Source organism: Aspergillus flavus, chromosome 2 (genome assembly GCF_009017415.1).
Source record: "Aspergillus flavus chromosome 2, complete sequence".
NCBI classification, from domain to species: Eukaryota; Fungi; Ascomycota; class Eurotiomycetes; order Eurotiales; family Aspergillaceae; genus Aspergillus; species Aspergillus flavus.
The window spans coordinates 936,658-962,997 of record NC_092409.1 but is presented as its reverse complement, the minus strand read 5'-3'; the positions used below and the strand labels follow the sequence as shown (position 1 = coordinate 962,997).

Sequence of the window (26,340 nt, the reverse complement as noted above, 5' to 3'; positions counted from 1 at the left end):
AGATTCCAATAGAACCGTTAGACACTTTTGGTATCTACTTCCCCTGGTTAAAGTGGGCCTTTCTCTGCAGGGTTTGGCTCGCTAAGGAGAAAATGGGCAGTGAAACCAAAACGAAGCTGAAGAAAGAAACCAATGGATCATAGAAACTCCAGAATAATGCATTCGAGGAAGATTTTTAGAAACGAAGCTATGGAGGCCATCTGTTAGAGACGTGCCTCCGAGCGTAGGGAAGGGACGCCCTATGGGAAGGTGCAGAAGATATATCGCTTTTTGCTTCAGGCATCAGAGAGTTCCTTCAAACATAGAGATCATTTATATGGGGATATAGATACGATCCACAGGTCCTTTGTAAACGTGGCTTTCTGCCAAAGCTCAGAAGACCCCATATTATGTTGTTCCTTTGTCCAAGATATCCTTCCTGCAGGATGAACTAGTTAGGGCATCGAAATACCCCTGACGCTATGTATCCGCTGAGTGACACTTCGGCACACAAAGGCAGACATCTGTCTTAGGAGTTCGAATATAGTATTTAATCATAACCTGTTGTCCACGATACGTAAGATACATGAATAGCTGTTGCTTTGTATAGTGTCACGGTAGTGATGATGTTGAATGTATTAGGTATAGTACCAGTTCTTCTGGTATTTCAGCTGCTAGGTTCAGCGATACTGGCCCAGTGTCACTTTGTGGCACCCAGGTGTATGTATCAGACAGGTCATTTTGTTGTAGTCATTGTCCACTAACGATCATGAGTTTGAAGCTATTCCAGATGACCAGCTGGTCAAATTCCAACTGTTTGCGCAGTACTCTGCTGCCGCCTACTGCGACCATAACAACGACGACGGTATCCTCGGCAGCATACGTTGCATTGAAGGGGTTTGTCCCCTCGTCGAAGCTGCCAATGCCCAGACAATAGCAGAGTTCAACGAGGAGGACATCCGCGGCTTTGTTGCTGTGGACGACACCCATCGACTTCTTATCGTATCGTTTCGCGGCAGCAACTCCGTGCGGAACTGGATCAAGAACTTCCAATTCTGGAAGATAGATGAGCCTGGACCAAGGGGGTTCTGGGACAAACTGTTCGGATCAGACAAGCCTCAAAGTGGTAACGACATCTGCTCTTGCGGGATACACTCCGGGTTTTATAGATCCTGGCAGCTCTTGAAACCTGACGTTATGGACGCACTCACCAGGGCTAGAGAGGCGCATAATGACTATCATGTGGTCGTTACCGGTCACTCTCTAGGTGCGGCCATTGCCACGATCGCTGGTGCTTATCTTCGCACGATGCAGATACCCTGCGATATATATTCATATGGCTCACCACGTGTCGGGGACGCACGGTTTGCTGAGTTCGTCTCAGCCCAGCAGGGATTAACAACCCGGATAACTCATGGATATGACCCGGTGCCATCACTACCCCCAATGAGCTTGTTCGGGATCTATGATCTTGGTTATAGACATATCTGGCCTGAGTACTGGATTTCAGGTGTATCCCTGAATGGCACCGATACCATCAAGGTATGCCGTGGGCTGGAGAATCTATCATGCAATGGCACACGCCAAACAGGATTCAGCTTTGAGATTGAAGATCATCGAAATTATCTGGGGCATATAACCGCATGCGGGCCAAAGTTCACGTACCGTGATATGGACGAAAGCTGGAGCGCCGAGGATCTGGATCGTCTGAGAATGCTGGCCGGCAATGATACCTTCTTTGCAACCCATTATATCTCCAACGGAACGGGTGTTTGACCGTACATCTGCTCTGGGTGACAGAGTTTGAATTTTCCAGGACTGCATGTCTTACCAAAGTGGCCCTCTAATTCTGATTTCTTATAATGCTTGTGATGGTCTCTTCCACTCTGTATTGTTTAGCTTCAGGCCCAATCAATCAATCAATCAAGATTCTATTAACCAGGTAGAGCTTAACTACTGAACATCTAGCTATACAGGTGCGTGGGAGCCTAGAATCTAACTATAAACGGTATATATCCCACAGAAGATAGTCTAAAATTAAAAAACTTTTAAACATGACTAAAACTGCCCGTTACTCCCCTAGTAGCTGCCTTTCTATCTTCCCTATCTATTACTTTTAGTCTCTTCTAGTACTTTTCGTAAACAGTTATATTATATATATAGAAGGGGGCCTGTATAGTAAAAGCTCTCAGATATCTGGAAAACTAAGCAGATAGCTAGACTACGAGATACCAGAACTAGTGCAGAACAGAGATTAGTAATTCAGACCCAGAATATAGTTCAAAGACTAATAAATCAAGTATATCTGATTACTATTCAATGTGTCCCAGATTATCAGAGAGTACTAGAAAACAAGAAGACTGATTAAGCAGCTAAGCAAGCTGCTAAAAAGCTCTCTCCGAGAGATATAGACCGAAGTCTGAGTCTAGTCTATCTATATAGAATATTACAGAGACAACCCAGGCCCAGAGACAACAATAGTTTATACAGATCCTACAGAAGCGATCTGGCAGAGCTCAGCAGCGATATCAGTTTTAAAAGAATTAGAAAATAGATCCAGTGACAGAAGCAGCTCCCAACCAGCTTGCACGTCGATATTGGCCGGTTGAAGAGGATGGGCCCCGACGAGCCTGGCGTGGTGATGTATCTTATCCAGGCGGTACTGAAGCAATCAGTACCTGTGGTATACTACTCGTAATGACCTACATGTATTTAAATTCCCTGATATTAACCCAAAGGCCTTGTATATAACTGGTTCTCCAGTAAAGAAAAGTGCGCCCTACTTCAGAGTAGCAAGTTAACCGAAACCGTTGGACACAAAAATCAATACTTCAGAAGTCTCTTCACAGTAGATATTAGCATCCAACACAGGGACCAGTTGTGATTGATCTTCTGCCCAGAAACTCGTGCGCAGAGAGGGACTGGTATACTTCGTGAAGGAGCTCGACAAAAGCAACAAAGCTGCATCACCCTCGAATAATAGGCACTATTACTGGAATTATTGGAGACACCTTCGTTGCGCCCAAAGTCGATAACATGAAGTATCCGGACGTCAGACCGAGCACATGGGAGGACTTTCTGAAGGAATGCAGCCTTCAAGATCTGGCCACCTCTCATTTCTCTCTTGCTGTGTAAGAGCCTTTTCACCGAAGACCAGCCTTATGCGCATCCTACATTGAGAATCTTGCACAATTACACTAGTTTATCTTGTATATCTAAGCCAGTATAACTTGTTTCTGATATCGTATGTAGAGTGGTACCATCTTACCTATTCCTCATCGTGAGCTTCGATCCTCAACACGCTCGGAAAATGAACGACCCACAAACGAAGGCGGGTGCAAGGGATACAGAAGGCACATTAACAGCTTCGTAGCTCTAGATGTAACCCTTTTGAATGCCATTCTGAGCCCCAAGGGTGAAGAATATCCCAGTTGTAAGAATATACCCATCCACGATATAGCAGCGGGGGAGAGGAGCTCTTCGGGGACACCATTCAACTCTGGTTAAGAACCTAGCAAAGGTCTACACGGCGCAATAGATATGCTTGCCTTTCCTAGGTTAAGGTTCGACATTTTGGTACAATACTCACGTATCTAGATATAAAGAGGGAATGCTATTCCGAATAAATTGCATTACAGACACTACGACCACGAAGCAATTGCATGATGGAAAGTATATTTTAGTTCATCAACTTATACAAACCCATAAGTGCGATAAGCAATATAGGTAGAACAATATAAATACCAGATCTAAGCATCCTTCTTTGATGTTGCTTATCAATGCCTTTGTTTGTATACCGTGGTATCCAGTCATCCCAGTAAGGGAACATAGCGCGATAAGTATTATAGATCATGGAATATCTGTGGCCTTGTTATTTAAGGTGATAATAGATGCAGCAATCCAGGTCCGTACTCACGGGTATACAGCGCTATTCCACCCTTTATCGTCAACATACCAGCTGTGACATCTGCCAGTTACCCACACGCTCTCTTGAGATGCCTTTTGAACGCTCTCTGTCCATACTCTGCTCGATTCCTTCTTGATATCCCAACAGCTCACTTCGGAGTCAAGAATTGGCTTAATAAGTTTCAAAATATAGTAGATGGAATTTTCCACCCCAATCATAACGCTTGTATGACCACTCGATGAGTTAGGCCCCAGTAGCAGAAACAGGTTCTTGAATCCAGGGACCGCCAACCCCTGGTATGCCTGAATCCCTTCAGATGTCCAGTAGTCATGAAGCGTAGCACTTCCACTGCCGATGACGTGTATATTGTGTAGTAGGGAGGAGGTGTCGTATCCTGTTGCCATGATAATTACATCTGCTGGTATCTTGCTCTCATGCGAATGTGCAAATTGATAATCGCCCCTCATGTCAGTTAGCGTTACCGCCCTCTTTTCGACCCTGCCAAGCCGAAGGTCCGTGATATGCAGTCTAGGATCCCAGAGCGCTTTGAACCACCCTGCATCATGGACAAGCCTTTTACACCCCAGCTCATAATGGGGAGTGAGTATTTCGCGATATTGACTGGGGCTATTGCGCTCCATATAACGTCGAAGCTTAGATTCATACCTCTCGCGACTATAGTGTTGTCCGGCTTTGAATATTCGAAAGAATGAAAGTTCAGCTATTAGAAACATAACCAGGCGAACAGCCTGCGACAGGCCAGGGATCTTCTGCATTAGCCACGGCGTGTATGTCTCCCATACACGCAGCTGCCGGGAAGAAAGAAGGGTTGGAGATACCCAGGGAGCCGTTCTTACCAGTTGTGTAACGGAGCGAACATTATATTGGCGAAGAAGAGCTGGGACCAATTGGGCTGCGCTGCAGCCAGCCCCAATAACCACAACACGTTTATCCTGGAGGTTGACATTGGCATCCCATCTTGCGGTGTGCAATACGCTTCCCGTAAAGGTTTCAATACCTGGAACGCGGATGGAGTCTGTCTGAGGGACGGCGAACTTCCCTGTGGCACTGATGACTATCTTGGCTCGCACAGAGCACTTGGACCTCCGTGCGGAACAATTTGGTGACTTTCCATGGGCCGATGGTATCTGATGTAAAGATACTTCCCATTCTTCCTTCTGCTCATCCCATATCAGACTGCTAACCTCGGTATTCAGCTGAATATGAGACGAAAGACCGAATTTATCAGAGGTTGCCTGTATGTATGCCGCAATCTCCTCCCCCGAAGGCTTGAGAGTTGACCATGAAGGGTTTTGCGCGAAGGAATAGGAGTACAAGCTTGCAGGGCTAGGAGATACTGTGAACAGCAGTCGTGGAATATAGGGGAGGTTCTTGTACTGACACATCGCATGCTACACCTGGATACCGATGAATCCACCATGTCCCCTAGAATACTGTCAATTCTCGTCCACAGAGAGCAAGAATGCGAACGCACCCCAATTCCATCGTTCCGGTCATATATACGAAAACGGCCCAGGCCAAGCTTTGTTTTCAGTTGGCACCCTGCGGCAATCCCAGATAGGCCGGCACCTATAATGATTACCGGGAAGTAATCTGAATTGCTGAGTCTGTCCTTAGAAGTCATTTTATGGGTTTTAAAATGTGCTGATATTTCAATACCAGTTCGCTGGTTTCGTTGCATGAAAAGATATAAAATGTGCCTTACATGGCGATACCAAGCCAATACCGCCAAGCCTACCAGTGCACTTCTGACTGTGCCCTAGATAATGCGAGTGACAAATCCGAAAGGGTATGTACAAATAGGGATTAACCTGCTGGCTTGTGCATGCGGTCTACCCCTTACTTCCAGGTGAGGTACTGGGGATTCATGAAGCTCCCATGTATTGGGAGTGAACCGGTGGATGATCAATACAATCGAGACTAGGATGCGCCCTGCATGGCAACGATGTGCAAAGAATGGGTCGTGAAATGTGCAAGGGACTCCCAATAATTTACCCACCGGTGTTTCTATAGTGCTCCCAATGGAAATTTTGACATGCTGCATTCTCGAACCTTGAACCCATAACGTATGAACATTATCACATTAGCATGATGGAACTGTTGGCTGGTGCCTTGATCAACCAAACAAATCAAGGAAAGGAAATTCGGTGGTCAACAATTGCCACACGCGTGTCGATTATTGCTGCAGGTCCATTCATCTGGCAAAATGCTGTTGGTTACTTATTAGCTACGGAATCGGCAAGGACTTACCGTGTCTTGATCCACATTCCCGTGACCATTCTGCAGTTGCATAACGAGATTTCAGGAGAAAAGTTGTTAAATACTGGAACCATCCCACACCCCTAGTAATTTTGGCAGTTTGAAGCGAATGCAAGGGCTTCGGGAGACGGTGCAAAGATGCGTCCAAGGTTTTCCGCGACTCTCATTCTACTGCTGGGGATGATGGGAAATTTCGGCTCCCTGTTGGAAGCTAAGGATGCACCCACGATCATCCAGGGAATGCAGAATCTTAACGAGAAGACTCATGTCGCACGGCAATCGCTAGAAGGATTCGATGGCAGTTTTATTAAGGGCCTATTACTAGCGAGGGATCTCTTTGAGACTACAAAAGCAGCTGAGGCCTCAAGAAAAGCTTTCGAGGATGCGGACCCGCTGTCATACGACGATGTACCCGACATTTTGGAGAACTACCACACAGTCCGGAAGACAATTGATGATGCCCTGAAGGCTGTCCCGGCAAAGGTACGAGAGCATCGCAACCCTCATGCGCCTGGCCGTGGCTAACAATTGTTTCTGCATATTAGGTCGACTCCATAGACTCCATGGGTGTCCGCATGTTCGCAACCGGGCTTCTGCGAAATTTTGCTGCCGACAGAACCGCGTACGAGAAGGCGACGAAGGCGAAGATACCTGTAGATAACCATACAAGTATCCAGGGCCCTGTTGATAGCCTTGCAAACTCATTTGACGACGCAATCTCGCTATTTATATGAAATCAATCGTCCGCCTAATTACGGGGTGGCGTGATGAGGAAGGCTTGATGCCAGTCGTGCTCAGATTAGGTCCACTGAAGATAGCTTGTTTGTCCGTTGGTATATTGGTAACTAAAGACTGTTGGCCACTCAAACTTTTCTACGCCTGAGAAGGCGTTTGGGCTGTTAGAATATGTACCAATTACACTCTAGTGTGCTCCAAGGGAGTGTAAAACGCCATCTGCTCGAAAGGTCTGTACAATACTATGGAAAACACCATAGGTTGGGGCTTGGCAGCTGCTAATCTTTCGTAGCGTTTAAAATGAGGTTAGACTTTTTAATGTACAACTACTGCATGTACCTGTGTGACGCGTTCCGAACTGTTGAACTGCATTGATAACGGGCTTCCAAGTCTGCTATGCTTAACCTATCCCACGCTGGGGCATTCTCTACTGTTTCACTTTTGACAGACCTTCATCCTGTATGTCCGAAACCCCCACCCATAAACGCCGCCTTCCAGTGTCTCTCGTTCCATGAATAGCATCCAAGAGGCCTATCAATCCATAGTTGACGTTGAACTTCTCGTGATGCAAATCATGAACCTCTGGCTTCCAACCAGCGAAGCTCAAGTCAAAAAAGCTGTATCCACAATGTGCCAAGGAGGCTTGGGCGATGACCCCGCAAGAGAACAACCAGAATGTGACGATATGGATCCTCAGAATATGTGCAGGAATAATAACAGGTAATATATTGGAGACCACATGTTCGACGGGGTGACAATAAAGCGAAGCGACAGCCACGGGAGTATTAAAAAGATGGTGCTGTTTATGAAACCGCCTGTACAGCCAAGGCCAATGTAAGGCACGGTGGCCATAGTAAAACAGAGCTTCACGGCCCAGTGTACACCACAAAATATCATGCATGATCTCAGCCGCCGATGGCAGCTTGGGTTCCACTCGTAAGCCGGTGATCTGAGGGACCAGTGGGCGAACGATGAAAAGCTGACCCAGGTGTAATAGTATCGTGAATGCTTGATTTAGGGCAGCCATGAGAGCGGCCTGCCAGAGAAGTGTTCGACGGGGTTGCCGAGAGGACCTTTGTATTTTGTACCGCTTGACATAGGATGGGCCGAACGAATCCAGTAGTAGAAAAACAAGGGATAGAGACCAAAACATGGTGATCTGTGTGAAGACACTTCCCATGAGTTCAAGTGTCCTGGGCGGATACTTTTGTACTAGCTGGGCCCATACGATATGCAAGTAGGGAACTTTGTCTGCAAGAATAACCATGGTGGTGTATATTGCTGTCTTCTCAATAACGTATAACTCTTTCATGCAGTGAAGAGCTCGGAGAACAAGGATCCCAGCAGCTAACGAACAGCGAGAAGTCATACCATATCGCGCAGATCGTTGCCCTGTATGATATTTCACGGTTATCCTTGTTTTGGACGATGATCCTCCTCACAAATTCTTCAGCCAAATCACTAGACGGTGGTATCTCCACATTTCTATGCAAGCCTGCACCACTAATCCCATTTGCATATTTAGCTGCATTCATAAACCTTTCGTCACGGGGTTTGTTGTTGTACAAAAGGGGTTATATGTGTCACTTCGACATCTGCAGGAAGCTATCCGTCTCTCTCTCCTGACATGTCAAATTGGTTGGGGCTGATCAATACCGTGAGGTGTGCTAGCTAACTTACTTCCCGTACGAGCCGACCTGCTCACCTTCATGGCTACACATTGGAGATGAAAGTCGCCTGACCTAACAGTCTTATTGTTAAAATTGAAGCTGTGTTGGTGTGGAGCCGCATCCGACGCCTAGGTTATGACTAGTACGGAAGGACAACATTAGGCTCTATGTTAGATTTGAATACCAAGAGTTTATCGTGAATTATTCTAGCCTATGTACTCTGGAATATGTCCTCCTTTACCACTAGGTAGCCGGCGCCAGCCTCCTGAATAACTCGGAATGTGAGGTATCAATGTGAGTGGGGCTTAGTAATGATGCCTCATAATGAGTTTCTTTTCTGCCCAGGGCTCCAATTTGGTGGGACTACCTACACGAGCTAGAATTAGTGGGTGAGCTACTTTTCTGCAAAGATTTTTGAGCATTATGATTTTCTTGTTTCTAAGGACCAAAAAAATCAAAAAAACAAAAAGATATTGCATGGCAAATGGTATGGTAACGCCACCAGTCTGAAAAGCAAGAGAATACCAAGCTTACAATGACACTTCAGCAATGTGATACGTCTGTATGTATGGATGTATGTATGGATGTATGTATGGATGTATGTATGGATGTATGTATGTATGTATGTATGTACCTGTGGTATTTCTGTAGGAAGGCAATGGCGGTGTAGTAGTAATTGTTTGTACCCTTACCTGCAGGAATGACACAGTTAAGAAATCAAAGACCCAAGCCAGGAACGTGACTTTGTATTTACTATAGACACGCGTGTCATTCCATACTTTGCTGGTGGTACTCCTCTCATTCAAGTCCTCAAATATCGCAGGTTCCTACTTCTGTACTTTGGCGACAAGATCAATCTCAACTGTTTCAGGATGTCAGCCACGTCTGTCGATATGTCGGCCATGGAGTCAAAGCCCGATAGCGTGGTGAGTTCGCACCTGACATACATCCGAAGACACAGTGAGCAAATACTGACAAAGGTGGAGCTTGACTCGCAGCTGAGCAGCATCATGAACAATGTCGCGGCCGCTAGGTTGCCCGAAACCTCGGAAAGCAAGAAGAATGAGGCAACAGCCGAGAGAAGCTTTTGTCGGGATACAAAGCCCTGCGAGCCGATCGCCGTGGTAGGCATGGCAATGAGACTGCCGGGAGGGGTGCGGTCGGAAGATCAATTTTGGGAATTCCTAATGAACAAGCAAGACGCTGTCTCTAAGGTCCCGGAAACACGGTATAATGTGGATTCCTTCTATCAGCAGGCGAAACCGAATGCCATTCGAACAAAGAAAGGGTATTTCTTACAGGAAGATCCGACTGAGTTCGATACTGGCTTCTTCGGTATAACCAACTATGAAGCAAGTCGACTTGATCCTCAGCAGAGACTTCTCCTTGAGGTGGTGTGGGAATGCATGGAAAACGCAGGACAGGTAAACTGGAAGGGCAGGGATATTGGGTGCTGGGTGGGGGTTTTCGGGGAGGACTGGATGGATCTATGCGCCAAGAACATCCAATACACTGACCGACTACATGCTTTAGGGGCTGGTGATTATGCTCTCGCAAACCGTATCTCATACGAATATGACCTCACAGGGCCAAGGTTAGAGACCCCGGAAGACAGACCTTTTTGGCTACGTTTACCCATGTTAACATTGCGTAGTATGACCGTTCAAACTGGCTGCTCATCGTCACTGGTAGGACTGCATGAAGCTTGCCGGGCCATCAGCACCGGTGATTGTTCCTCAGCAATCGTGGCCGGCACCAGTCTGATTTTGAGCCCTACGATGACGACGACTATGTCGGAGAATATGGTCCTCTCTCCCGACGGGATCTGTAAAACGTTTGATGCTGGAGCTGATGGCTATGGACGCGGTGAAGCAATCAATGCGGTTTATCTAAAGCCACTGAAAGACGCGATAGCAGCTGGCGACAGAGTACGAGCGGTTATCCGATCAACTGCCACGAACTGCGATGGTCGGACAGTGGGTATCACGACACCTGGAGCACCAACCCAAAAGCAATTAATTAAGAGGGCATACCAAAAGGCTGGCATCAGCGAGATAACTGATACAGCCTTCTTCGAGTGTCATGGATCCGGGACCGTTGTTGGTGATACAGCAGAATTGTCAGTTGTTGCAGATCTGTTTAAAGACAAAGGTGTCTATATTGGAGCGGTCGGTGTTATAATTCTGAGGGTGTGTCTATAGTCTAGCAGTCACTAAAACCTCCCAGGCAAAACCAAATTTCGGTCATTCAGAGGGTGCTTCGGGCATCACCGGTATCATCAAAGCAGTTTTGGCCCTTGAAAAGAATATGATACCGCCTAATATCCATTTCAAGGAACCAAATCCTAAAGGTGAGTTTCCAGCACGGTGCCTCCAGTTAAGTGTGTTGCTAATTGACTATCCGATATAGTACCATTCAAGGAAGCCATGCTCCAAGTCCCGCTCGAGCCAATTCCTTGGCCACAGGACAGGCATCCAAGAGTTAGCGTTAACTGCTTTGGCATCGGTGGTTCCAATGCGCATGTGAGTTGACCTAGGAAGTTAAATCTAAGGGGAAGTTTACGTTAATGGGGTATGTAGGCAATCTTGGATTCCGCTGCATCATACGGGCTGGTGGAAGATTGGACACCATCCCAACAAGAGAATTCCCAATCGTTTCTTTTCCTAGTGTCTGCTGCAAGTCCAACGTCGCTAAGTCAGCGTGTGAATGACTTGACAGAATATGCTAAGCAAACAGTCCCAAGATTCCAAGACCTGGCGTATACCCTTGCGATAAAACGGGAGCACTTGCAACACCGCACCTTTTTTGTTGGAGAGGCAGATGGCACCATTACCAAAAGCGAACGGACGGCACGTCAATTCGATTCAACTCAGTTGGTATTCGTTTTTACAGGACAAGGTGCCCAATGGCCTACCATGGGCAAAGGGCTTCTGGAAAGCTTCCCCATGTTTCAGCAGGACATACAAAGAATGGATAGGGTGATCCATGGTTTGGAACAGCCACCGGACTGGAGCATCGAAGGTATGTTTTCATTTCTAGATATCGAGGATTTGAAGCTCTTACTGACCAAATGTGGTCGTGTAGATGAGCTCGTAGCAGGCGAGGACTGCTGCAGAATACATGAAGCGGAACTATCCCAAACACTCTGTACAGCGGTCCAGATTGGAATTGTCAATCTTCTTGCACGTTGGGGTGCAAAGCCCGATGCGGTGGTAGGCCACTCAAGTGGCGAAATTGCGGCTGCATATGCCGCTGGGACAATGTCGCTTGAATCAGCTATTGTGGTGGCATATTATCGTGGGCAAGCAGTAAAAATGGCCCGAGCAGGATCTATGGCAGCGATTGGCCTTATGGCTGAAGAAGTTAAGCGATATCTCGTTGAAGGTGTTGGGATAGCTTGCGAAAATAGTCCCCAAAGCACCACAATATCAGGGGATAGTGAGAAGGTTGGCGAAGTCATTGGCAAAATTCAGTCTGACAATCCGGACACATTCTGTCGCCAGTTGCGGGTGGACAAAGCATATCATTCCGGTCAGTATCTTGAAGCCATGAACATGTCTAGGCCCGTCAATGCATGCTGATATTCACTGGTGTCCTCATAGGTCATATGGAGGAGGTCGGAGCCTTTTACGAAGAAACCATCAAGTCAAAAATCCACACAAACAGCAACATGGTGCCTTTCTGGTCCACAGTTACAGGTTCGTTGCTCAAAGGTCCGGACGATCTATCGGCCGAATACTGGCGTCAAAACTTAGAGTCCCCTGTGCTATTCCGCCAAGCTATGGAAGCAATTCTACAACATGAACAGCAGTCAGGACAAGTGTTTGTGGAGATTGGAGCGCATTCTGCCTTATCAGGACCTATCCGTCAAATCATGCAGACGGGGAACATATCCAAAGCCACCTACGTCCCCACACTAATAAGGAAACGAAAAGCAAACGTCTGCTTGATGGAAGCCATGGGATGTTTATGGGCCCACGGTGTTCCAAAAGTTGATCTCCAAGGTCTTGTAGGCCAAGGTCGGGTGTTGACAAGCGTACCACCATATCCGTGGGACCATCGAGCAAAACTACTTAACGAAAGTCGTCTGGTACATAATTGGAGATTTCGTGCATTTCCCCATCATGAGCTTCTCGGCTCTAGAATGTTCGGGGCTACTGACCTAGAGCCTATGTGGTCAAATCTTCTTCGGCCTGATGATGTTCCTTGGCTATTCGACCACGAGCTCACTAAAAAGATTGTTTTCCCAGCGGCTGGTTTCGTAGCCATGATAGGTGAAGCGATCCGCCAGATTGACGGCTCTGAAAGTTATTCCCTGCACCACGTTCTTTTAAAGGCTCCTATGCTTCTGGAAGAGGGCCATACGGTCGAGGTTGTTACCAGTCTAAGGCCTGTAAAGGTATCAGACTTCCTTGATTCACACTGGTATGAGTTCACTATTTCTGCATACGACGGGGAGGACTGGGTCAAGCATTGCCAGGGACAAGCTTGCGCCAGCTTTGGAAAAAATATGGAATCCAAGAAGATCTCCCCATTGAGTCGCAAAGTGTGTTCCGAGACGTGGTACCGACTTATGGCAACACATGGCCTACGATATGGGCAGCGTTTCAAGGGTCTACAAGACATAACATCAGACCCCAAGCAGAAGATAGCAACAGCAACAATGATTGAAGATCATACTGCGCATGAAAGCCACTATACGCTACACCCGAACATAATTGATCAATGTCTACAAATTATGAGTGTGGCGATGTGTTCGGGTATGGCGGCCGTGCTTGACCAATTGGCCGTGCCTTCATTTTTTGAACTGATCTGCGTCAGCTCCGGGAACGGGAAACTTGCTGTCGAGGCTGATGCACACAAAACATCCACAAATATAACAACAGGGAACTCCATATTGGTGTCCGGAGAGTCTCCCATATTGGCTATTGAAGGTGCAGCATTTTTCTCTCTCACTGATAGTGGGGAGACTTCCCAACATGGCTTCCCGCTGGTAACCCACACTAAGTGGGCACCGGACTTGGATCTTCTACCGCCGAATGAGCTTCTCTCGTTCCGGCCTGTAGGAAGGGATGGAGACCTATACGCAGATATGATTCTCTGCGCCTTATCAGAAGCCCACTATCGTATCAAGGATAAGGTTCCAGCTACCGAACATCTCCGTAAATATAAAGACCTCATCGCGGGGTGGGTGGAGCATATGCGAAACTGTCTTCCCCCGGCGCCTCCGCATGCACGAAGATTCCTTGAATTGGACACCCAACAAAGGATGCGTCTTATTGATGAGCTTTCAGAAAAAGTCCGGACGCAAGACCCTGACGGTCTAGCAATTATTAGTATGGTCAAAACAGTTTTGTTGCACATCAGTGACATTATTGTTGGTTCGGAATCTCCCCTGCACATCCTGGTGGATGAGGATAGGCTGGCGGATGTGTATTACCAACCATCCTTGTGGGGGTGTTGGCATGAGCTACTCAATTTACTGATGCACTCCAATCCCCGGGCCAAAATATTGGAAATTGGGGCTGGTACAGGAGGAAGTACTACAGTCTTATTAGATCATCTGCGCTCCCCTGATGGAGTGCCAATGTATGGGAGCTACGTATTTTCGGATATCTCTCCTGGCTTTTTGCATAGCGCAAAAGAGAAATACAAGGACCGAAAAAACATGGAATATCGCGTACTGGACATAAGCAAGGATCCAGCTCCACAAGGCTTCGAATGCGGGTCATTTGATGTTATCGTTGCTTCCAATGTATAGATCCCATACCGGAGATAATGACAACACGCTGACAATCCGGGCCAGGTCATCCATGCAACAGAGTGCCTCAATACCACTTTGCAGAATGTGCGGAAGGTCCTTGCTCCTGGTGGTCGATTAATCCTTCAGGAACTCTGGCCAGGCAAGTATATCCTCCACTCATTTTAATCTGTAAAGACTAACCAACCAAAGAGCTGCCGATATTTGATTTCATAATGGTATGCTCAGTCCAAGTGCCCCAAACGGTTCCATTAATGACATATCTAGGGCGTGCTTCCCGGTTGGTGGATAGGTGAAAAGGATGGTCGTGGTGCAAGGCCCTACATATCTCCAGCGGAGTGGAACACTGAACTTCTCAAGGCAGGCTTCACAGGCGTTGATGCAGCAGAGTTTGATGACGAAGGAATGAGCAGACTTATGGTGAACATACTGTCACGGAACCCATGTCACCCCCCTCAAGCAACCGATGTTACTATTGTACATCGCGCTGAGATCGGAGAATGGGAGAACAGTGTGGCGCAAAACTTCGTCGCCGCTGGTTACACAGTGCGCTGGATGGCATTTGATGAGGTGACCTGCCCTGCTACCTCGGGGATTGTTTTCCTCTTAGACCGACCTGGGCCCTTTCTACATGATATCTCCGCTGAGCAACATGAACGTCTCAAGAGATACTTAGGAGAGAACCGGGAAGCAACTATGCTTTGGGTTACATCAACATGTCAAACAGTTTGCCATGACCCTCGTTATAGCCTTGTTTTTGGATTGGCTCGGACTTTGAGAAGGGAGTTAGAGTTGAATCTCAACACCCTGGAAGTTGATTCTTACAGCTCATTGGCATCTGACAGCATCATACCAGTCTACAAACAGGTTGAACGTCATAAAGATTGTCATATCATTCCTGACAGTGAATATATTCTACAGGATGGGAAGATCAATATAGCCAGATTCCATTGGAAAAACCTCGCAACTGAATTATGTCATATGCCGAGTGATGAGAGCCCAAAGAAACTTTCAATGACTAGTTGCGGTGTCCTTGACACAATGTACTGGAAGTCTGTTGATCTTCCCACAGCCGGGAAGGACGAAGTTATTGTCGACGTTAAGTTCGCCGCGCTAAATTTTAAGGTAAGTGGAGGCCTTATGCAGTTTTTTAGTTATTGAGAAAGCTAACTATGTAGGACATAATGGTCTCAATGGGAGTACTGGGGCAGATTGAAGACCTGGGAATTGAAGGAAGTGGTGTGGTTGTCCAAACAGGAAGCGACGTCCAACATATTCACAATGGGGACAGAGTTCTCTTCGTCGCCTCTGGCTCTTTACAGACACGAAGGGTAATACCTGCTAGAATGTGCCTGAAGGTTCCTGAGTGCCTTTCCTTAGAAGATGCTGCCACGATGCCTGCAGTCTTCGCGACAACGATCTATGCTCTACTACATCTAGCCAGGTTAAAGAAGAACCAGGTACGCCCGCTACCTTCCATCGATGTTACCTAACCTTAATAATTGGACAGTCCGTTCTCATCCATTCTGCGACTGGAGGCGTTGGCCTTGCTGCCATTCAAATATGCCAGATGGTGGGGGCAAATGTACGCATACATCTATCTTCCTCCCCGGGCCCTGCTAAAGGTTTCACAGATATACGCTACTGTAGGGAACGAGAACAAAGCACAGCACCTGATGGATACGTACGGCATACACAGGGACCATATATTCAATTCAAGGGATGCTTCGTTTCTCCAGGACCTTATGCGCTGCACGGGCAATAGGGGTGCGGACGTGGTTTTAAATTCCTTGGGAGGAAATCTTCTTCATACATCTTGGAGATGTGTGGCACCTTACGGCAAGATGCTTGAGCTCGGCAAACGAGACTTCCTTGGACATGGTATGCTCTCCATGGATCTTTTCAAGTCCAATAGGGCATTTTTCGGGGTAGACCTGAATCAATTCCTCGAAGAATGTCCGGATGAATTCAATGAGTATATTTACCACTTCCCAACCACCAAACCTTGGACTAACATGAATCAGTGTTATATTTGAGAGATTTTTGGAGATGGTTGAGAAACGTCAAATAAGCCCAATTCAACCAAGAACTATCTTCGAAGCGAGTGATATCATTAGTGCCTTCCGATACATGCAGCAGGGGGTACATATGGGGAAGATCCTCATAAAGATGCCCGAGTCACCTGGTGACCTCCCACAGGTAAAGGATAAAAAGGCCATAGTATTCAACCCCGACGTGTCCTACTTGCTTGTTGGTGGCTTGGGTGGGATAGGCCAAGCAGTCGCCCGCTGGATGGCTTGTCACGGAGCTCGAAGCCTTGTAATATTTTCTCGTTCGGCAGGTCAATCGGATGACCACCAAATTTTCATTCGGGAGCTGGATGCCATTGGATGTCATGTCCATACTGTGAGTGGAGATGTTACAGATCTACCAGATGTCCAAAGGGTAGTGGAGGGTTGCGCTAGACCCATCGGCGGTGTTATGAACCTATCCTTGGCCCTCAGTGTAAGTCACACATCGGTTGCGCCATGTGGATTATGACCCGCTAATTTATTTGCACAAACTCAATAGGACCATTTGTACCTTGAGATGTCCCATGATCAGTGGACAGTACCGAACAGGGTAAAGATTTTAGGCACATGGAACCTGCATTCCGTATTGCAAAACGTCGCATTGGACTTTTTTGTGGTCTTCAGCTCAATGTCTGGCCAAGTCGGCAACCCAGGCCAGGCAAACTATGCTGCAGCAAGCACATTCTTAGATGCCTTTGTTCAATACCGCCATACTAACGGCATGCCAGCGTCAGTGCTGGATATTGGCTGTGTGGAGGGCATCGGGATTCTTAAACAGGCGCCACATGTTGTCCAGAGAATGCGAGCAATATCAGTACGCTTTATCGAGGAGTCTGAGCTAATGGACTCCTTGCACTTGGCGATTCTGCGGTCCCACCCGGAGTTATCCAATAAGAAAGGACCCGAATCTGCGAGTCTGGGTATTGGGCTTTGTCCAATAAAGTCATTCAGTCAGGTCCAGGACCTTCCCTTCTGGAGGACATTAGATGCGCGTGCGCGTGCTATTCCCAATTATGACTCATTTCAACAATCAGATAGCAATGGTGAACCCGACAACCTCCAGGAGCTGATGGACGAAGTGGAAGCCAATCCCGCTACGCTCAAGAATCCCGAAGTTGAGAAGAGGATACGGGGAGAAGTTGGACATTTGATCTCCACATATATATCCAACCACGAGGATATGACTGATGAGGAGATTAACAATATTACAATTGACTCCCTTATGTCTATTGAAATCAGAAATTGGACCCGGCGCCGACTTCACGTCGATGTGGCTATTCCAGAAATTTCGAAAGCAGGGACCGTGGGGAGATTAGGAACTCTTGTGGTAGAGAAGCTGAAGGCCAAGTACGCTGCCCAACTGGAGGGATCTACATGATGCGACCATATGGCACCAGCACCAGCAAAATATTCATGCTCTAACTCTAGTCTGACTCCTCATTCTGTCTTGAAGCATTTGCCGTCCGTCATCTCGAATACGCTCATTCTACAGCCGCTTTAGGGTTATATATTTCTACAGTGGAAAAACCGGATCCACAAATCAAATCCCCAGAGCTTTTCAGATCAGATATAACTCGTTTCAATCTATATATTTATGTTGCGAATCCATATATGAAACGTTCTATCTAGAGAAGGATTTATATGTACTACAACGTATTCTTACCAAACCTGTTAATCTTTTGAAAAACAAAAAGAAACAAAGAAAAATATAGAAAAATAGAGGAAAGGAGAGACTATTATTCTACCCAAGTCGGAAATATGCTGTTAAGCATATAAGATCGCACTCGGGACCTAATTGCGCAAAAAGCGGCATCACTTTCAGGCGACAGGAGCCCACAGTCAGTACTGTAGCGCTCGGGGTAATAGCTTGGAGGCATAGTTGCGCCACTTCGGCAGGTTATCCTCCGCCGACTATCTGTATTCGTGGCATATTATCATCTTCCTCACGACGCTGGCTTTCGGCTTTCGTGTTGTTTAGTAGACCAGTACCTGGTTTTCGAAGACCATTTGTTAAATAGGCTTCCTTGAGTCTTTTGATTCCTTCATAAATCATGACATGCTATTATTATAGTTCGGTGGAACCTGCTATCCAGGCTGTATTATACTTGTGCTTACCAGGCTTCACAATTGAAATAGAGTACATATAATCATTCGGTGAAGGTCGTATACAGTTGTCAGACCAACGGGGTATATCTTGACTATATATCGGTCTAAGGTTGTGCTTGGTTTGACGCAACTAGGCATGGTCCTTCACGCTTGTAGCAAGTATTATACAACCAAAAAACTGTTTTTGATTTAGATTACATACTAATTACCAGTATTTGTCTAAAGCTGCCTATGATAGAGGATGTCTCAGCGACATCACGGTGCCCACCGGCCTGTTCAATATATCAACTGGCGCAGTCAATTTGCAGTATAGTGGGAAATAGCAGGGAGTCCAAGATGTAACCCCGGATGAAACAGAATATTGCCGCAGCAGGTGGAAAAGAATAGAGGGGTACCTAAGCCCCATAAAGGTGTAACTTTTCAGCTTGTTTACCTTGTTAAAGGCTGACCCTGTTCCTGCCCCTACATCTGCGACTTTCAGGTTGGGATCTCCTGTAGAGATATCTGGATGAGTGTGATATCCGAAGAGCTCCACGCAGAGGTAAATGGTGGAGGTTGATCCTGAATTACCGGGTAGTGATCTATATTCTGTTAGTCGCTGGCAATTCAAGTACAATGGGTTGGCTCTTTCCTACTTACCGATCATTATTAAGGTAGTCACGCACAAGAACGTAGTCCGGTTTCGGTGCCATATCTAGGGGTTGCGGCTCGATTCTAAATCGTCAAAGGTTTTCTCTTGGGGAATATTTGTCGGTCTCTATCTCTTTCGCTAGCAGAATATTGAAGAGCATCTTGGGGTTTTGCTTTACAATTCTGGGAGAAAGAGAGACGGAAGGCCTGGCCAATGTGATCGTGTTTGGGGTCGGACCGGTCGGTCTCCTGTAGGTGAAGCCCCACAATATTTGATACGATTCCCCTGCTGGACTGACAAAGTAAATATGACAATGGCAGTCGCCAAAGCTCTCGGGGCTCGCCGAATCCTGGCCATCGATGGTCAGTCTTAGCGATTAGAGTTTGCGAAACAATATGAGCAAAGTAGGCCAGGGAGCCCCTACCAACACACATCACATTAAACCGGAAGCCGCGTTTGAGGAGTTTCCTTTCAATCTGGGAGGTGATGCTGTCGAAACCGACATGGCTGCGAGGGAAAACGGTAGCCGGGGTGGTCGAATTCGAGGTAGTCGTGGTAGCTATGGTGGAGAGAACGAGAGTTACCTGGGGTTCTCTTCAATGAGCAGCGGACGGGATCAATGGGGTTGAGGTGAGTGTGACGACTGGAAGACCAAACACGAGTAAGACTACCAAAGAGGTCTACTGCTTGAAAGATGAGCTTTCTACCCCAGATGGCTATCTTCAAGTCTTCTACCGCAAGGCTATTATAGATATATATCCTACGTCATGTTTTCAAGATCGATACTATTTTCCGATATCATTGTATGACATATGACAGCATGTTGCAACAAACCTTGGGTTCCATGACTCGAATTGAGGTATATAATAACGCAACTACTGAATGCACCATTGAGTAGTTCTGTAAGTTATATCGCTGATTCGATCCTTTAGCAGCACTTACAAGGCAGGTTTAATAAAGGTTCCTCTTTGTAACTAGATGAAGTCAGCCTTTCTTCGCCTGTCCACGGAAGCCGCGGGATTTGAAACCCGGCGTTCAATGAGCTTTTTAACATCTACCAAAAAGATACTCAACATTTATAGAGATCCAGATACTCTTTGAAATAGAGATCAGCAACTGTGAAGTGGAATGTTGTGGTCCTTGAGTGAACGTCAGCGCCAACATATGTAAAAGCCATCAGCATATATGTGTTGAATCCGGAGTAGTCGGCGTCTAATGTGACACTGGACAGATAGACACGAATGCAGTCATCTAAGAGTAAACCGAAGTCATTCTTCCGATACTCATCTCAAGCCATGGTCGAAGCGATAGACGACTAGTATATGTTACATTCAGCATAAGCTCCGCATTGGGAATCAGCGGGAAGAATAACCTCCTCCGTCTTAGATATATGGCGTCTGCAACGTCGTGCACAGTGGCATCCTTGTAGGACTTTTGTCTTTTTTCTTTTCTTTTATTTCGCCATATGGTTTCTAATCTGCCTTGCTTTATGCCATCACCCGATATTACGCTTCCGGCCTCAACTGAGGATTCATTCCGAACTACATTATGGAAAATAACATAACATGATACTGTTCTATAAGACTACACTTTCAGAACTCTTGGATATTCCTCAAAAGAATATTTCGTTACTCCACCTTCCTACTCTTTTCTAACACCATTCTCGTCGAACTCAATCTTTCGTCATGTCCTGTGACTTAGAGCAAGTGCTCTCTGCAGTCTGGAATATGCGAATGTTAGCCGCAGAGGAAGCTCTTTGCCTTCTAGAATCGGTCCAACTCCGTTACAAATGCTTCGCGATATCAATAAATCCAACCCGGGGTCGCGTCTTCCACAATGTCCGAGGAATTCGGTACCTGCACCCTGTTGTTGTGCGGCACTAGATTGATCGAGAGTTACCTTGTGTGACGATGATTTCAGTACAGTTGTCATATTCATATGCCGTAGTGTACGAATGATAATAGTATGCAACCTTTCTACCCCAGTCCCACGATACCTACCGCATTATCTGCATCCTGACAATCTTTCAGTTCATGGTGGTGTGCTATGAGACCTGGTGCCCAGAACGCCTTGGGCTTGGTATCCTCTCCCAGGAATGACAAAATAAGATCGATGGCATGAACAACTGTATCGACAAAGATCCCGCTCGTTTGTCGAGCCGATTCACTGAAAGCCCTGGCCTGTCCAGCATTTCGGCCCCATATGAATGTACCACGGTAGGATCACCAATAGCCCCTTCTTGAATCCTTTAAACACCTGCTTTATACTGTTAATCAAATCGTCATACGAAGCCGACCATCACTTCTGTTTTGGATTTCTCTCTGTGACTTCGGTCAGTCTGCGCATCTGAAAGCATAAAGTATTAGCCTTCTGGTCCCAACAGCCTTGTGCCACATGAATGATGGAAGACTCACTAATGAGAGATCCGTGATTAACTGGCTCCTCGCATAATGTATGAACCCCGTTCTCGATTGCAGCCAGGGTATGCACAACGTGACAATCCGTAGGCGAAGCAATTACTACAGCCTCTGAGGCTGGTATGTGAATCATCTGGCGGTAACCGCTAGATATCCTGACCCCTTCTGGCTGCAGATGGTCCTTAGCACACCAGATCTCATGCGGAGCGACGGAGCACGCAATATGAAGTCGCCCCCGAGGATCATGATGCAGAATCTTAGGGCAAGCCGTTACCTCATCCGGCCCAGACCTACGACATCAACGTTGAGCTTTCGTGATGTGGTAGCCAAAGCCTAGGGCCTTTGGGCAGGAGCGTCTGGTTTGATTGTGGGCAAATCTGGATTCTGAGTATAAGCGTTTAACAATGAGAACCCACGTAGATTGCTGGAAATTGAATTCCGGTATGAGAATAACCGACCATTAACAACCAAGGCTATGCTTGATTACGCCGGGCGAGGTGGGAAGAGTGTCTTAGAGTAATAATAATATCATGTCCTCTTAAGTTATGTTGAGCGAAATGCTGGGAAGCAGTGCCAGAATGCACTCTATCAACGTAATGTGTACTATCGTACTCATGATGATTTGTTCTTTAGATAATATAGTAGCAGACAAGAAAGGACTGTTGTTCCATACTGAATTAGAGAAGTGATGCTGTGATCGCCTCTAAAAATAGTAAGAAAGGATACATATACAGTCCCTGTACAAAGCGTCCGTTGCATATAGTTATATACTAATGCTACTAGCCAATAGATCCTTTTCTGAAGTTAAGATCTATCATATTAGCCTCTATATTCAGAACATTTCATAGTTCTAATTTACCAATATTCTATTTCTTTATAAGCTTAAACAAGTTATTCAATATACCTCAATATATATATCTTCTCATTCTCACTCGACCAAAATGCAGATGGCATCAAGCTCGCGCCTTGACTACGATATCCCCAACATCTCTTCTCCCTGTGAAATGATTATTTCCACTTATATAAAACTTTCACCCATTACCACGGTTCTATTGGATGTCCTTATCATGAGGATAATTCTATTATTTCCATAATTCATTACCCTTTTAGCGCATTAAATCAATTTTATCCTATAATTCCACTGAGGTATCTGTATAGGAACATCGAGTTTGTGTGTATAAAGGTCATTTAGCGGAAACTTTTCACGTAAAACTTCATAAAATTACTTAAAATATATGACTCTAGTAGGCTTGGGGGAGAGGTCCTTAACAACTAATCTGGCAACGAATAATAGGGGCCAAAATCGATTGAAAAGTTCTTAACTCCCTTGCGTCGTTGCAATCTCATTCCTTATACAGATTTAATAGCTTCATCCCTTTCGCAGGAAACAAATAATGCTACCAACTTCACCTGAACCACGTAGTCAAACGCCGTTTTGAACCCTTCAATGGTAGGAATCGACTCCATAAAACCAGCGGCACGGGCCCTCTCTACAGAGTATTCCCCTGTTAAGACCCAAATCAATGGCACAAACCGAGCGTATCCGCTGCTTAGCGAGCGCTCTTTTCAAGGCATATCCCATGTAGCATGGTGCTTACACACAAATTCTTCAAACTGACCCGGTCATCATGGTGTTCATTGCAAAGTAGGCCATAATGGGAGTGAATACCAGGACGTACCTGCATCCTTGATACCGTCTCACTGTCCGCACCGTCAAAGGACGATCTACTCGGACATTTGTCCCGGTTTAGCAAGGTGAATAACTCCTTTTCCGAAAGAATGTCATGGAATGTGGGACGGGTTTCAAGAGGTTCGACCCAACCCCTAGTCCAGTAAAACCTCTTTATAAGCAACTCCGATATAAGCAATACCTCAATATAAGCAATCTACTAGGCTGTCTCCTATCGTTTCCCATACAAAATTGCAGAAAACCTCGATATAGAGAACTTTTAATAATCTGCTCAGTCTCCCATACAAAATTCCTTATAATAAGATATAGTGGATCTAACTAATCAATTAAAAAATTTAATAAAATGATCATAATCACGTATATATTTCTCGGGAAGGCTAATCTACATTTCCCAGTAATAACGAAAATATATATGAGTAAATTATAAAAATTCTATTATTTTACCTCGTCTTCAGCCTTTTTAATAAATAAATTAAAAAAACTCTACTAAAACTACTATATAACAGTACTTTTAATACACTATCTATACATTAGAAGGACTTATATAGTAATTTTAATATAAGCAATCCCTCGATATAAGCAATTTTGGAAGCCAGCTCAATTCATTCCTTATATCGAGGTTTTACTGTAAAAGCCAGCGAGTTACCCAAGGTATCTTCTGTTTCTATTTGGTTTGATGGTGACCGGAGAGAGCAGAACATTCCTTCCAATTCTTGAGGAAGAGGATAGGTGGCCTGTGCTTGTGGACACTCCGGACCCCTTGCATATCTAGTTTAGAATCTGGCACAATTGTTGAGGGAATTCGATGGTGAAGGTTAGGGTTACTACCGCCCTTGAATTGCAACCCAAATTCCGGAATGTCTGTCCGGCATTTCACGGCAGTATAACATTGATAGCAGTCGTACTTGGGCTAGAACTCGAATCACCAAAGAATGAGATGAGAAAAAAAAAAAAGGTCTACGGAAACTATTTGCGCCCGGAAATTCTTCAACGACCTGAACAAAAATGTTTGTGTTACATGACAGCGACTCCACATATTCGGTATGTCTACATGCATTTTCCGACCTCAGTGAGGCATTATGCACCTGCGGCAAGTTGCAAGTCCTCCATAGTTAATAATTCATGCAGAATACCTAAAATTAACAGGGATAGGTATATCTAGAAACAGCAGATACTATGCATGGGGTGTCTGCCAGCTAAGCTGCTCTGCTAGTGGTTTTCGTTACTAGGAGGCTTTGGCTGAAATGCGGAGCCATGGAATATCTGACGCTTCCTCGAACAGTGTGTCTTAGCCGCATGCATGCTGCCTTTACAATCATGATGATGTACATAGGACTGTACCGGAGAGGGGGTTTACCTTGGCGCAGTCATTTTCAGATACACAAGACTTAATCTCATACGTCAACGACTAAGCTAAGATACACCCATTCCGCCGAAATGGGGTAATCCGGATTAAGTTATCTTCTACTGGGGTATGTCGCGAGGGAGAATCGAATTCCATTTAGCTCACAGTGGGAAATAGTGGGTACTCAACAGCTGGAGGTGCTACCGTGTCGGTTATCGATGCTGGTGGTAGTCCGATATAGCTTCTGAAAACAGTGATATGTATAACCGAAAGCCAGAGAAAGTGAAACAGCGCGGCATAAGTTGCATTTCCATGATACAACTGCAACGTAGCAGCGAGGGCGAGGTTCTCACTGTGACTTTATGTCTGGTTGCGTGTGGCCGGCAGGTTCTAGTACTTTGTACAGAACGCATAAATAGTACACAATGCTTTCTCAGTGAGAATTCTGACTCCTAGAAGCAGTACACCAAGCTGTCCATTTTTTACTTTGACATTCTTACGCGATACTTCCTCGGGATGCGATTTCAGTATCTGTTTCTCACCTTGGGTGCCACCCTTTCGGCAGCTGCCCAGGACCGGGGCCAGTGCTATTCCATCGGCCAGATGTACCCGTCAACCGATCGAGTCTCCGGAAGATCTGAATGTTGCCCGGATGGCACCGAATACAACGGCAACATATGTGAACCTTTACCTACTTGTTTCAACCCAGACGAGTACTTTGATACCGTAGACCGTGTATGTCGCGCCAAGAAAGACTGCGGTGATGGCAATTACTTTTACATAAGGGAACGAAAGTGCAAGCCAATTCCGCCTTGTCTTGACGATGAGTTCTTCGATGGTCAATACTGTGTGCGAAAGCCACAGTGCCAGGACGGCTACTACTTCGAGAAAACCGGATGTGTGCTGAAGCCACGCTGCGAAGACGATGAGTGGTTCGATGGCCGTAACTGTGTCGAGAAGCCACAAGACTGTGGTGCAGGCAAACATTGGGACTTCAAAGCCAACCAATGTGTACCAAACCCCCCCTGTGACGCTGACAGCTACTGGACTGGCACTGGGTGTGCAAAAAGACCCAGGTGTCGCAATCCTCACCACTTTTTCGACGGCGTTGACTGCGTGCCTTGCCCAAATCCTGACGAGTATTGGAATGGCAATGCTTGTGTGTCGCGGCCAGTTTGTGCCGAGGATGAATATTACGATGGAAACAGCTGCAAGAAGATCCCCAAATGTGGACAGGGTCAGTACTGGAACAGGAAAAAAAACATCTGTGATCAAGTCCAACATTGCTCACTCGGTGAATGGTTCAATGGCGAAAGCTGTGAAGCGATCAGTTACCCTCCCTACGGTGGTCGTCTCTGCCTGATATCCTGCGACAAGCTGCGGAGTGGTACACCATAAAGAGCCGGTATTGTCGAAGGCCATTTCTGTAAGCTCTATCGCCAGTTGAGCTGACTAAATCTGACTTTCGTGGTACGGCTCAATAGTATGTTATTTCCTTATCCCATTCCGGGGGTAAGGGAAAAGGGGCAGGCGTGTTTTACGTTGATAGTATCATCACAGGGTGAGGCTGTGAGATGCATGTTGCTTCGTGGCGTTTTCAATCAAATGTAACTAGGATGCTAGTTAATGATATGTTACCACTCCGGAACTAGAATATGTTGCCTGTTTGTTGTCGTACCGCTGTAGAGATGCTAGATAGCTTTCCAAGTATAATCAGCATTCGAATAAGTTGTTCTCTTATATGAGC

At 46.0% G+C, this 26,340-nt stretch overlaps 8 protein-coding genes across 8 annotated transcripts; 5 read left to right on the top strand and 3 right to left on the bottom strand.

Annotated features, from left to right (window-relative positions):
- Positions 1-488: 488 nt before the first annotated feature.
- On the top strand, positions 489-1,986 carry F9C07_2276933 (putative lipase precursor). The gene is made up of 2 exons (XM_071510213.1): positions 489-699; positions 761-1,986. The coding sequence occupies exons 1-2, from the start codon at positions 603-605 to the stop codon at positions 1,753-1,755; spliced, it is 1,092 nt and encodes a 363-aa protein (XP_071363559.1). The 5' UTR covers positions 489-602; the 3' UTR covers positions 1,756-1,986.
- Positions 1,987-3,623: 1,637 nt separating this feature from the next.
- Positions 3,624-5,574, bottom strand: F9C07_2125960 (flavin-binding monooxygenase). The gene is made up of 3 exons (XM_041290566.2): positions 5,382-5,574; positions 5,289-5,332; positions 3,624-5,233 (listed from the first exon to the last, which is right to left on the bottom strand). Exons 1-3 carry the CDS (start codon positions 5,529-5,531, stop codon positions 3,892-3,894), a joined length of 1,536 nt encoding a protein of 511 aa, XP_041142174.1. The 5' UTR covers positions 5,532-5,574; the 3' UTR covers positions 3,624-3,891.
- Positions 5,575-5,995: 421 nt separating this feature from the next.
- On the top strand, positions 5,996-6,963 carry F9C07_9731 (hydrophobic surface binding protein A-domain-containing protein; the record flags this gene model as incomplete). Its single annotated transcript, XM_041290561.2, has 3 exons — positions 5,996-6,222; positions 6,283-6,649; positions 6,712-6,963. The coding sequence occupies 3 exons, from the start codon at positions 5,996-5,998 to the stop codon at positions 6,898-6,900; spliced, it is 783 nt and encodes a 260-aa protein (XP_041142173.2). The 3' UTR covers positions 6,901-6,963.
- A 365-nt stretch (positions 6,964-7,328) lies between these two features.
- Positions 7,329-8,168, bottom strand: F9C07_2197775 (sterol desaturase; the record flags this gene model as incomplete). The annotated part of the gene is made up of 1 exon (XM_041285148.1): positions 7,329-8,168. One exon carries the CDS (start codon positions 8,166-8,168, stop codon positions 7,329-7,331), a length of 840 nt encoding a protein of 279 aa, XP_041142172.1.
- A 1,088-nt stretch (positions 8,169-9,256) lies between these two features.
- F9C07_2276930 (polyketide synthase) lies at positions 9,257-18,578 on the top strand. Its single transcript, XM_071510212.1, has 15 exons — positions 9,257-9,497; positions 9,558-10,165; positions 10,226-10,739; positions 10,798-10,921; positions 10,981-11,093; positions 11,151-12,102; positions 12,174-14,326; positions 14,378-14,474; positions 14,525-14,550; positions 14,600-15,457; positions 15,511-15,792; positions 15,843-15,917; positions 15,967-16,307; positions 16,357-16,837; positions 16,904-18,578. Exons 1-15 carry the CDS (start codon positions 9,444-9,446, stop codon positions 17,780-17,782), a joined length of 7,557 nt encoding a protein of 2,518 aa, XP_071363558.1. The 5' UTR covers positions 9,257-9,443; the 3' UTR covers positions 17,783-18,578.
- A 137-nt stretch (positions 18,579-18,715) lies between these two features.
- F9C07_2225123 (uncharacterized protein) lies at positions 18,716-19,202 on the bottom strand (the record flags this gene model as incomplete). The annotated part of the gene is made up of 3 exons (XM_071509760.1): positions 18,716-18,739; positions 18,944-19,091; positions 19,150-19,202. The coding sequence occupies 3 exons, from the start codon at positions 19,200-19,202 to the stop codon at positions 18,716-18,718; spliced, it is 225 nt and encodes a 74-aa protein (XP_071363557.1).
- A 252-nt stretch (positions 19,203-19,454) lies between these two features.
- On the top strand, positions 19,455-19,770 carry F9C07_2225122 (uncharacterized protein; the record flags this gene model as incomplete). The annotated part of the gene is made up of 2 exons (XM_071509759.1): positions 19,455-19,503; positions 19,550-19,770. 2 exons carry the CDS (start codon positions 19,455-19,457, stop codon positions 19,768-19,770), a joined length of 270 nt encoding a protein of 89 aa, XP_071363556.1.
- A 5,199-nt stretch (positions 19,771-24,969) lies between these two features.
- Positions 24,970-26,268, top strand: F9C07_2276929 (uncharacterized protein). The gene has a single exon (XM_041285159.2). It carries the CDS (start codon positions 25,110-25,112, stop codon positions 25,989-25,991), a length of 882 nt encoding a protein of 293 aa, XP_041142169.1. The 5' UTR covers positions 24,970-25,109; the 3' UTR covers positions 25,992-26,268.
- Positions 26,269-26,340: the final 72 nt, after the last annotated feature.

Excerpts from the sequence above, each read along its gene's own strand:
- F9C07_2276930 (XM_071510212.1), top strand. The coding sequence starts at position 9,444 with ATGTCAGCCACGTCTGTCGATATGTCGGCCATGGAGTCAAAGCCCGAT. Across the intron at positions 10,922-10,980 it reads CAAGGAACCAAATCCTAAAG|TACCATTCAAGGAAGCCATG; the intron begins GTGAGTTTCCAG and ends TATCCGATATAG. Across the intron at positions 15,793-15,842 it reads CCAGGTTAAAGAAGAACCAG|TCCGTTCTCATCCATTCTGC; the intron begins GTACGCCCGCTA and ends ATAATTGGACAG.
- F9C07_2276933 (XM_071510213.1), top strand. The coding sequence starts at position 603 with ATGATGTTGAATGTATTAGGTATAGTACCAGTTCTTCTGGTATTTCAG. Across the intron at positions 700-760 it reads TCACTTTGTGGCACCCAGGT|CTATTCCAGATGACCAGCTG; the intron begins GTATGTATCAGA and ends ATGAGTTTGAAG.
- F9C07_2276929 (XM_041285159.2), top strand. The coding sequence starts at position 25,110 with ATGCGATTTCAGTATCTGTTTCTCACCTTGGGTGCCACCCTTTCGGCA.
- F9C07_2125960 (XM_041290566.2), bottom strand. The coding sequence starts at position 5,531 with ATGACTTCTAAGGACAGACTCAGCAATTCAGATTACTTCCCGGTAATC. Across the intron at positions 5,333-5,381 it reads ACCGGAACGATGGAATTGGG|GGGACATGGTGGATTCATCG; the intron begins GTGCGTTCGCAT and ends ACAGTATTCTAG. Across the intron at positions 5,234-5,288 it reads CCAGGTGTAGCATGCGATGT|CCCTGCAAGCTTGTACTCCT; the intron begins GTCAGTACAAGA and ends AGTATCTCCTAG.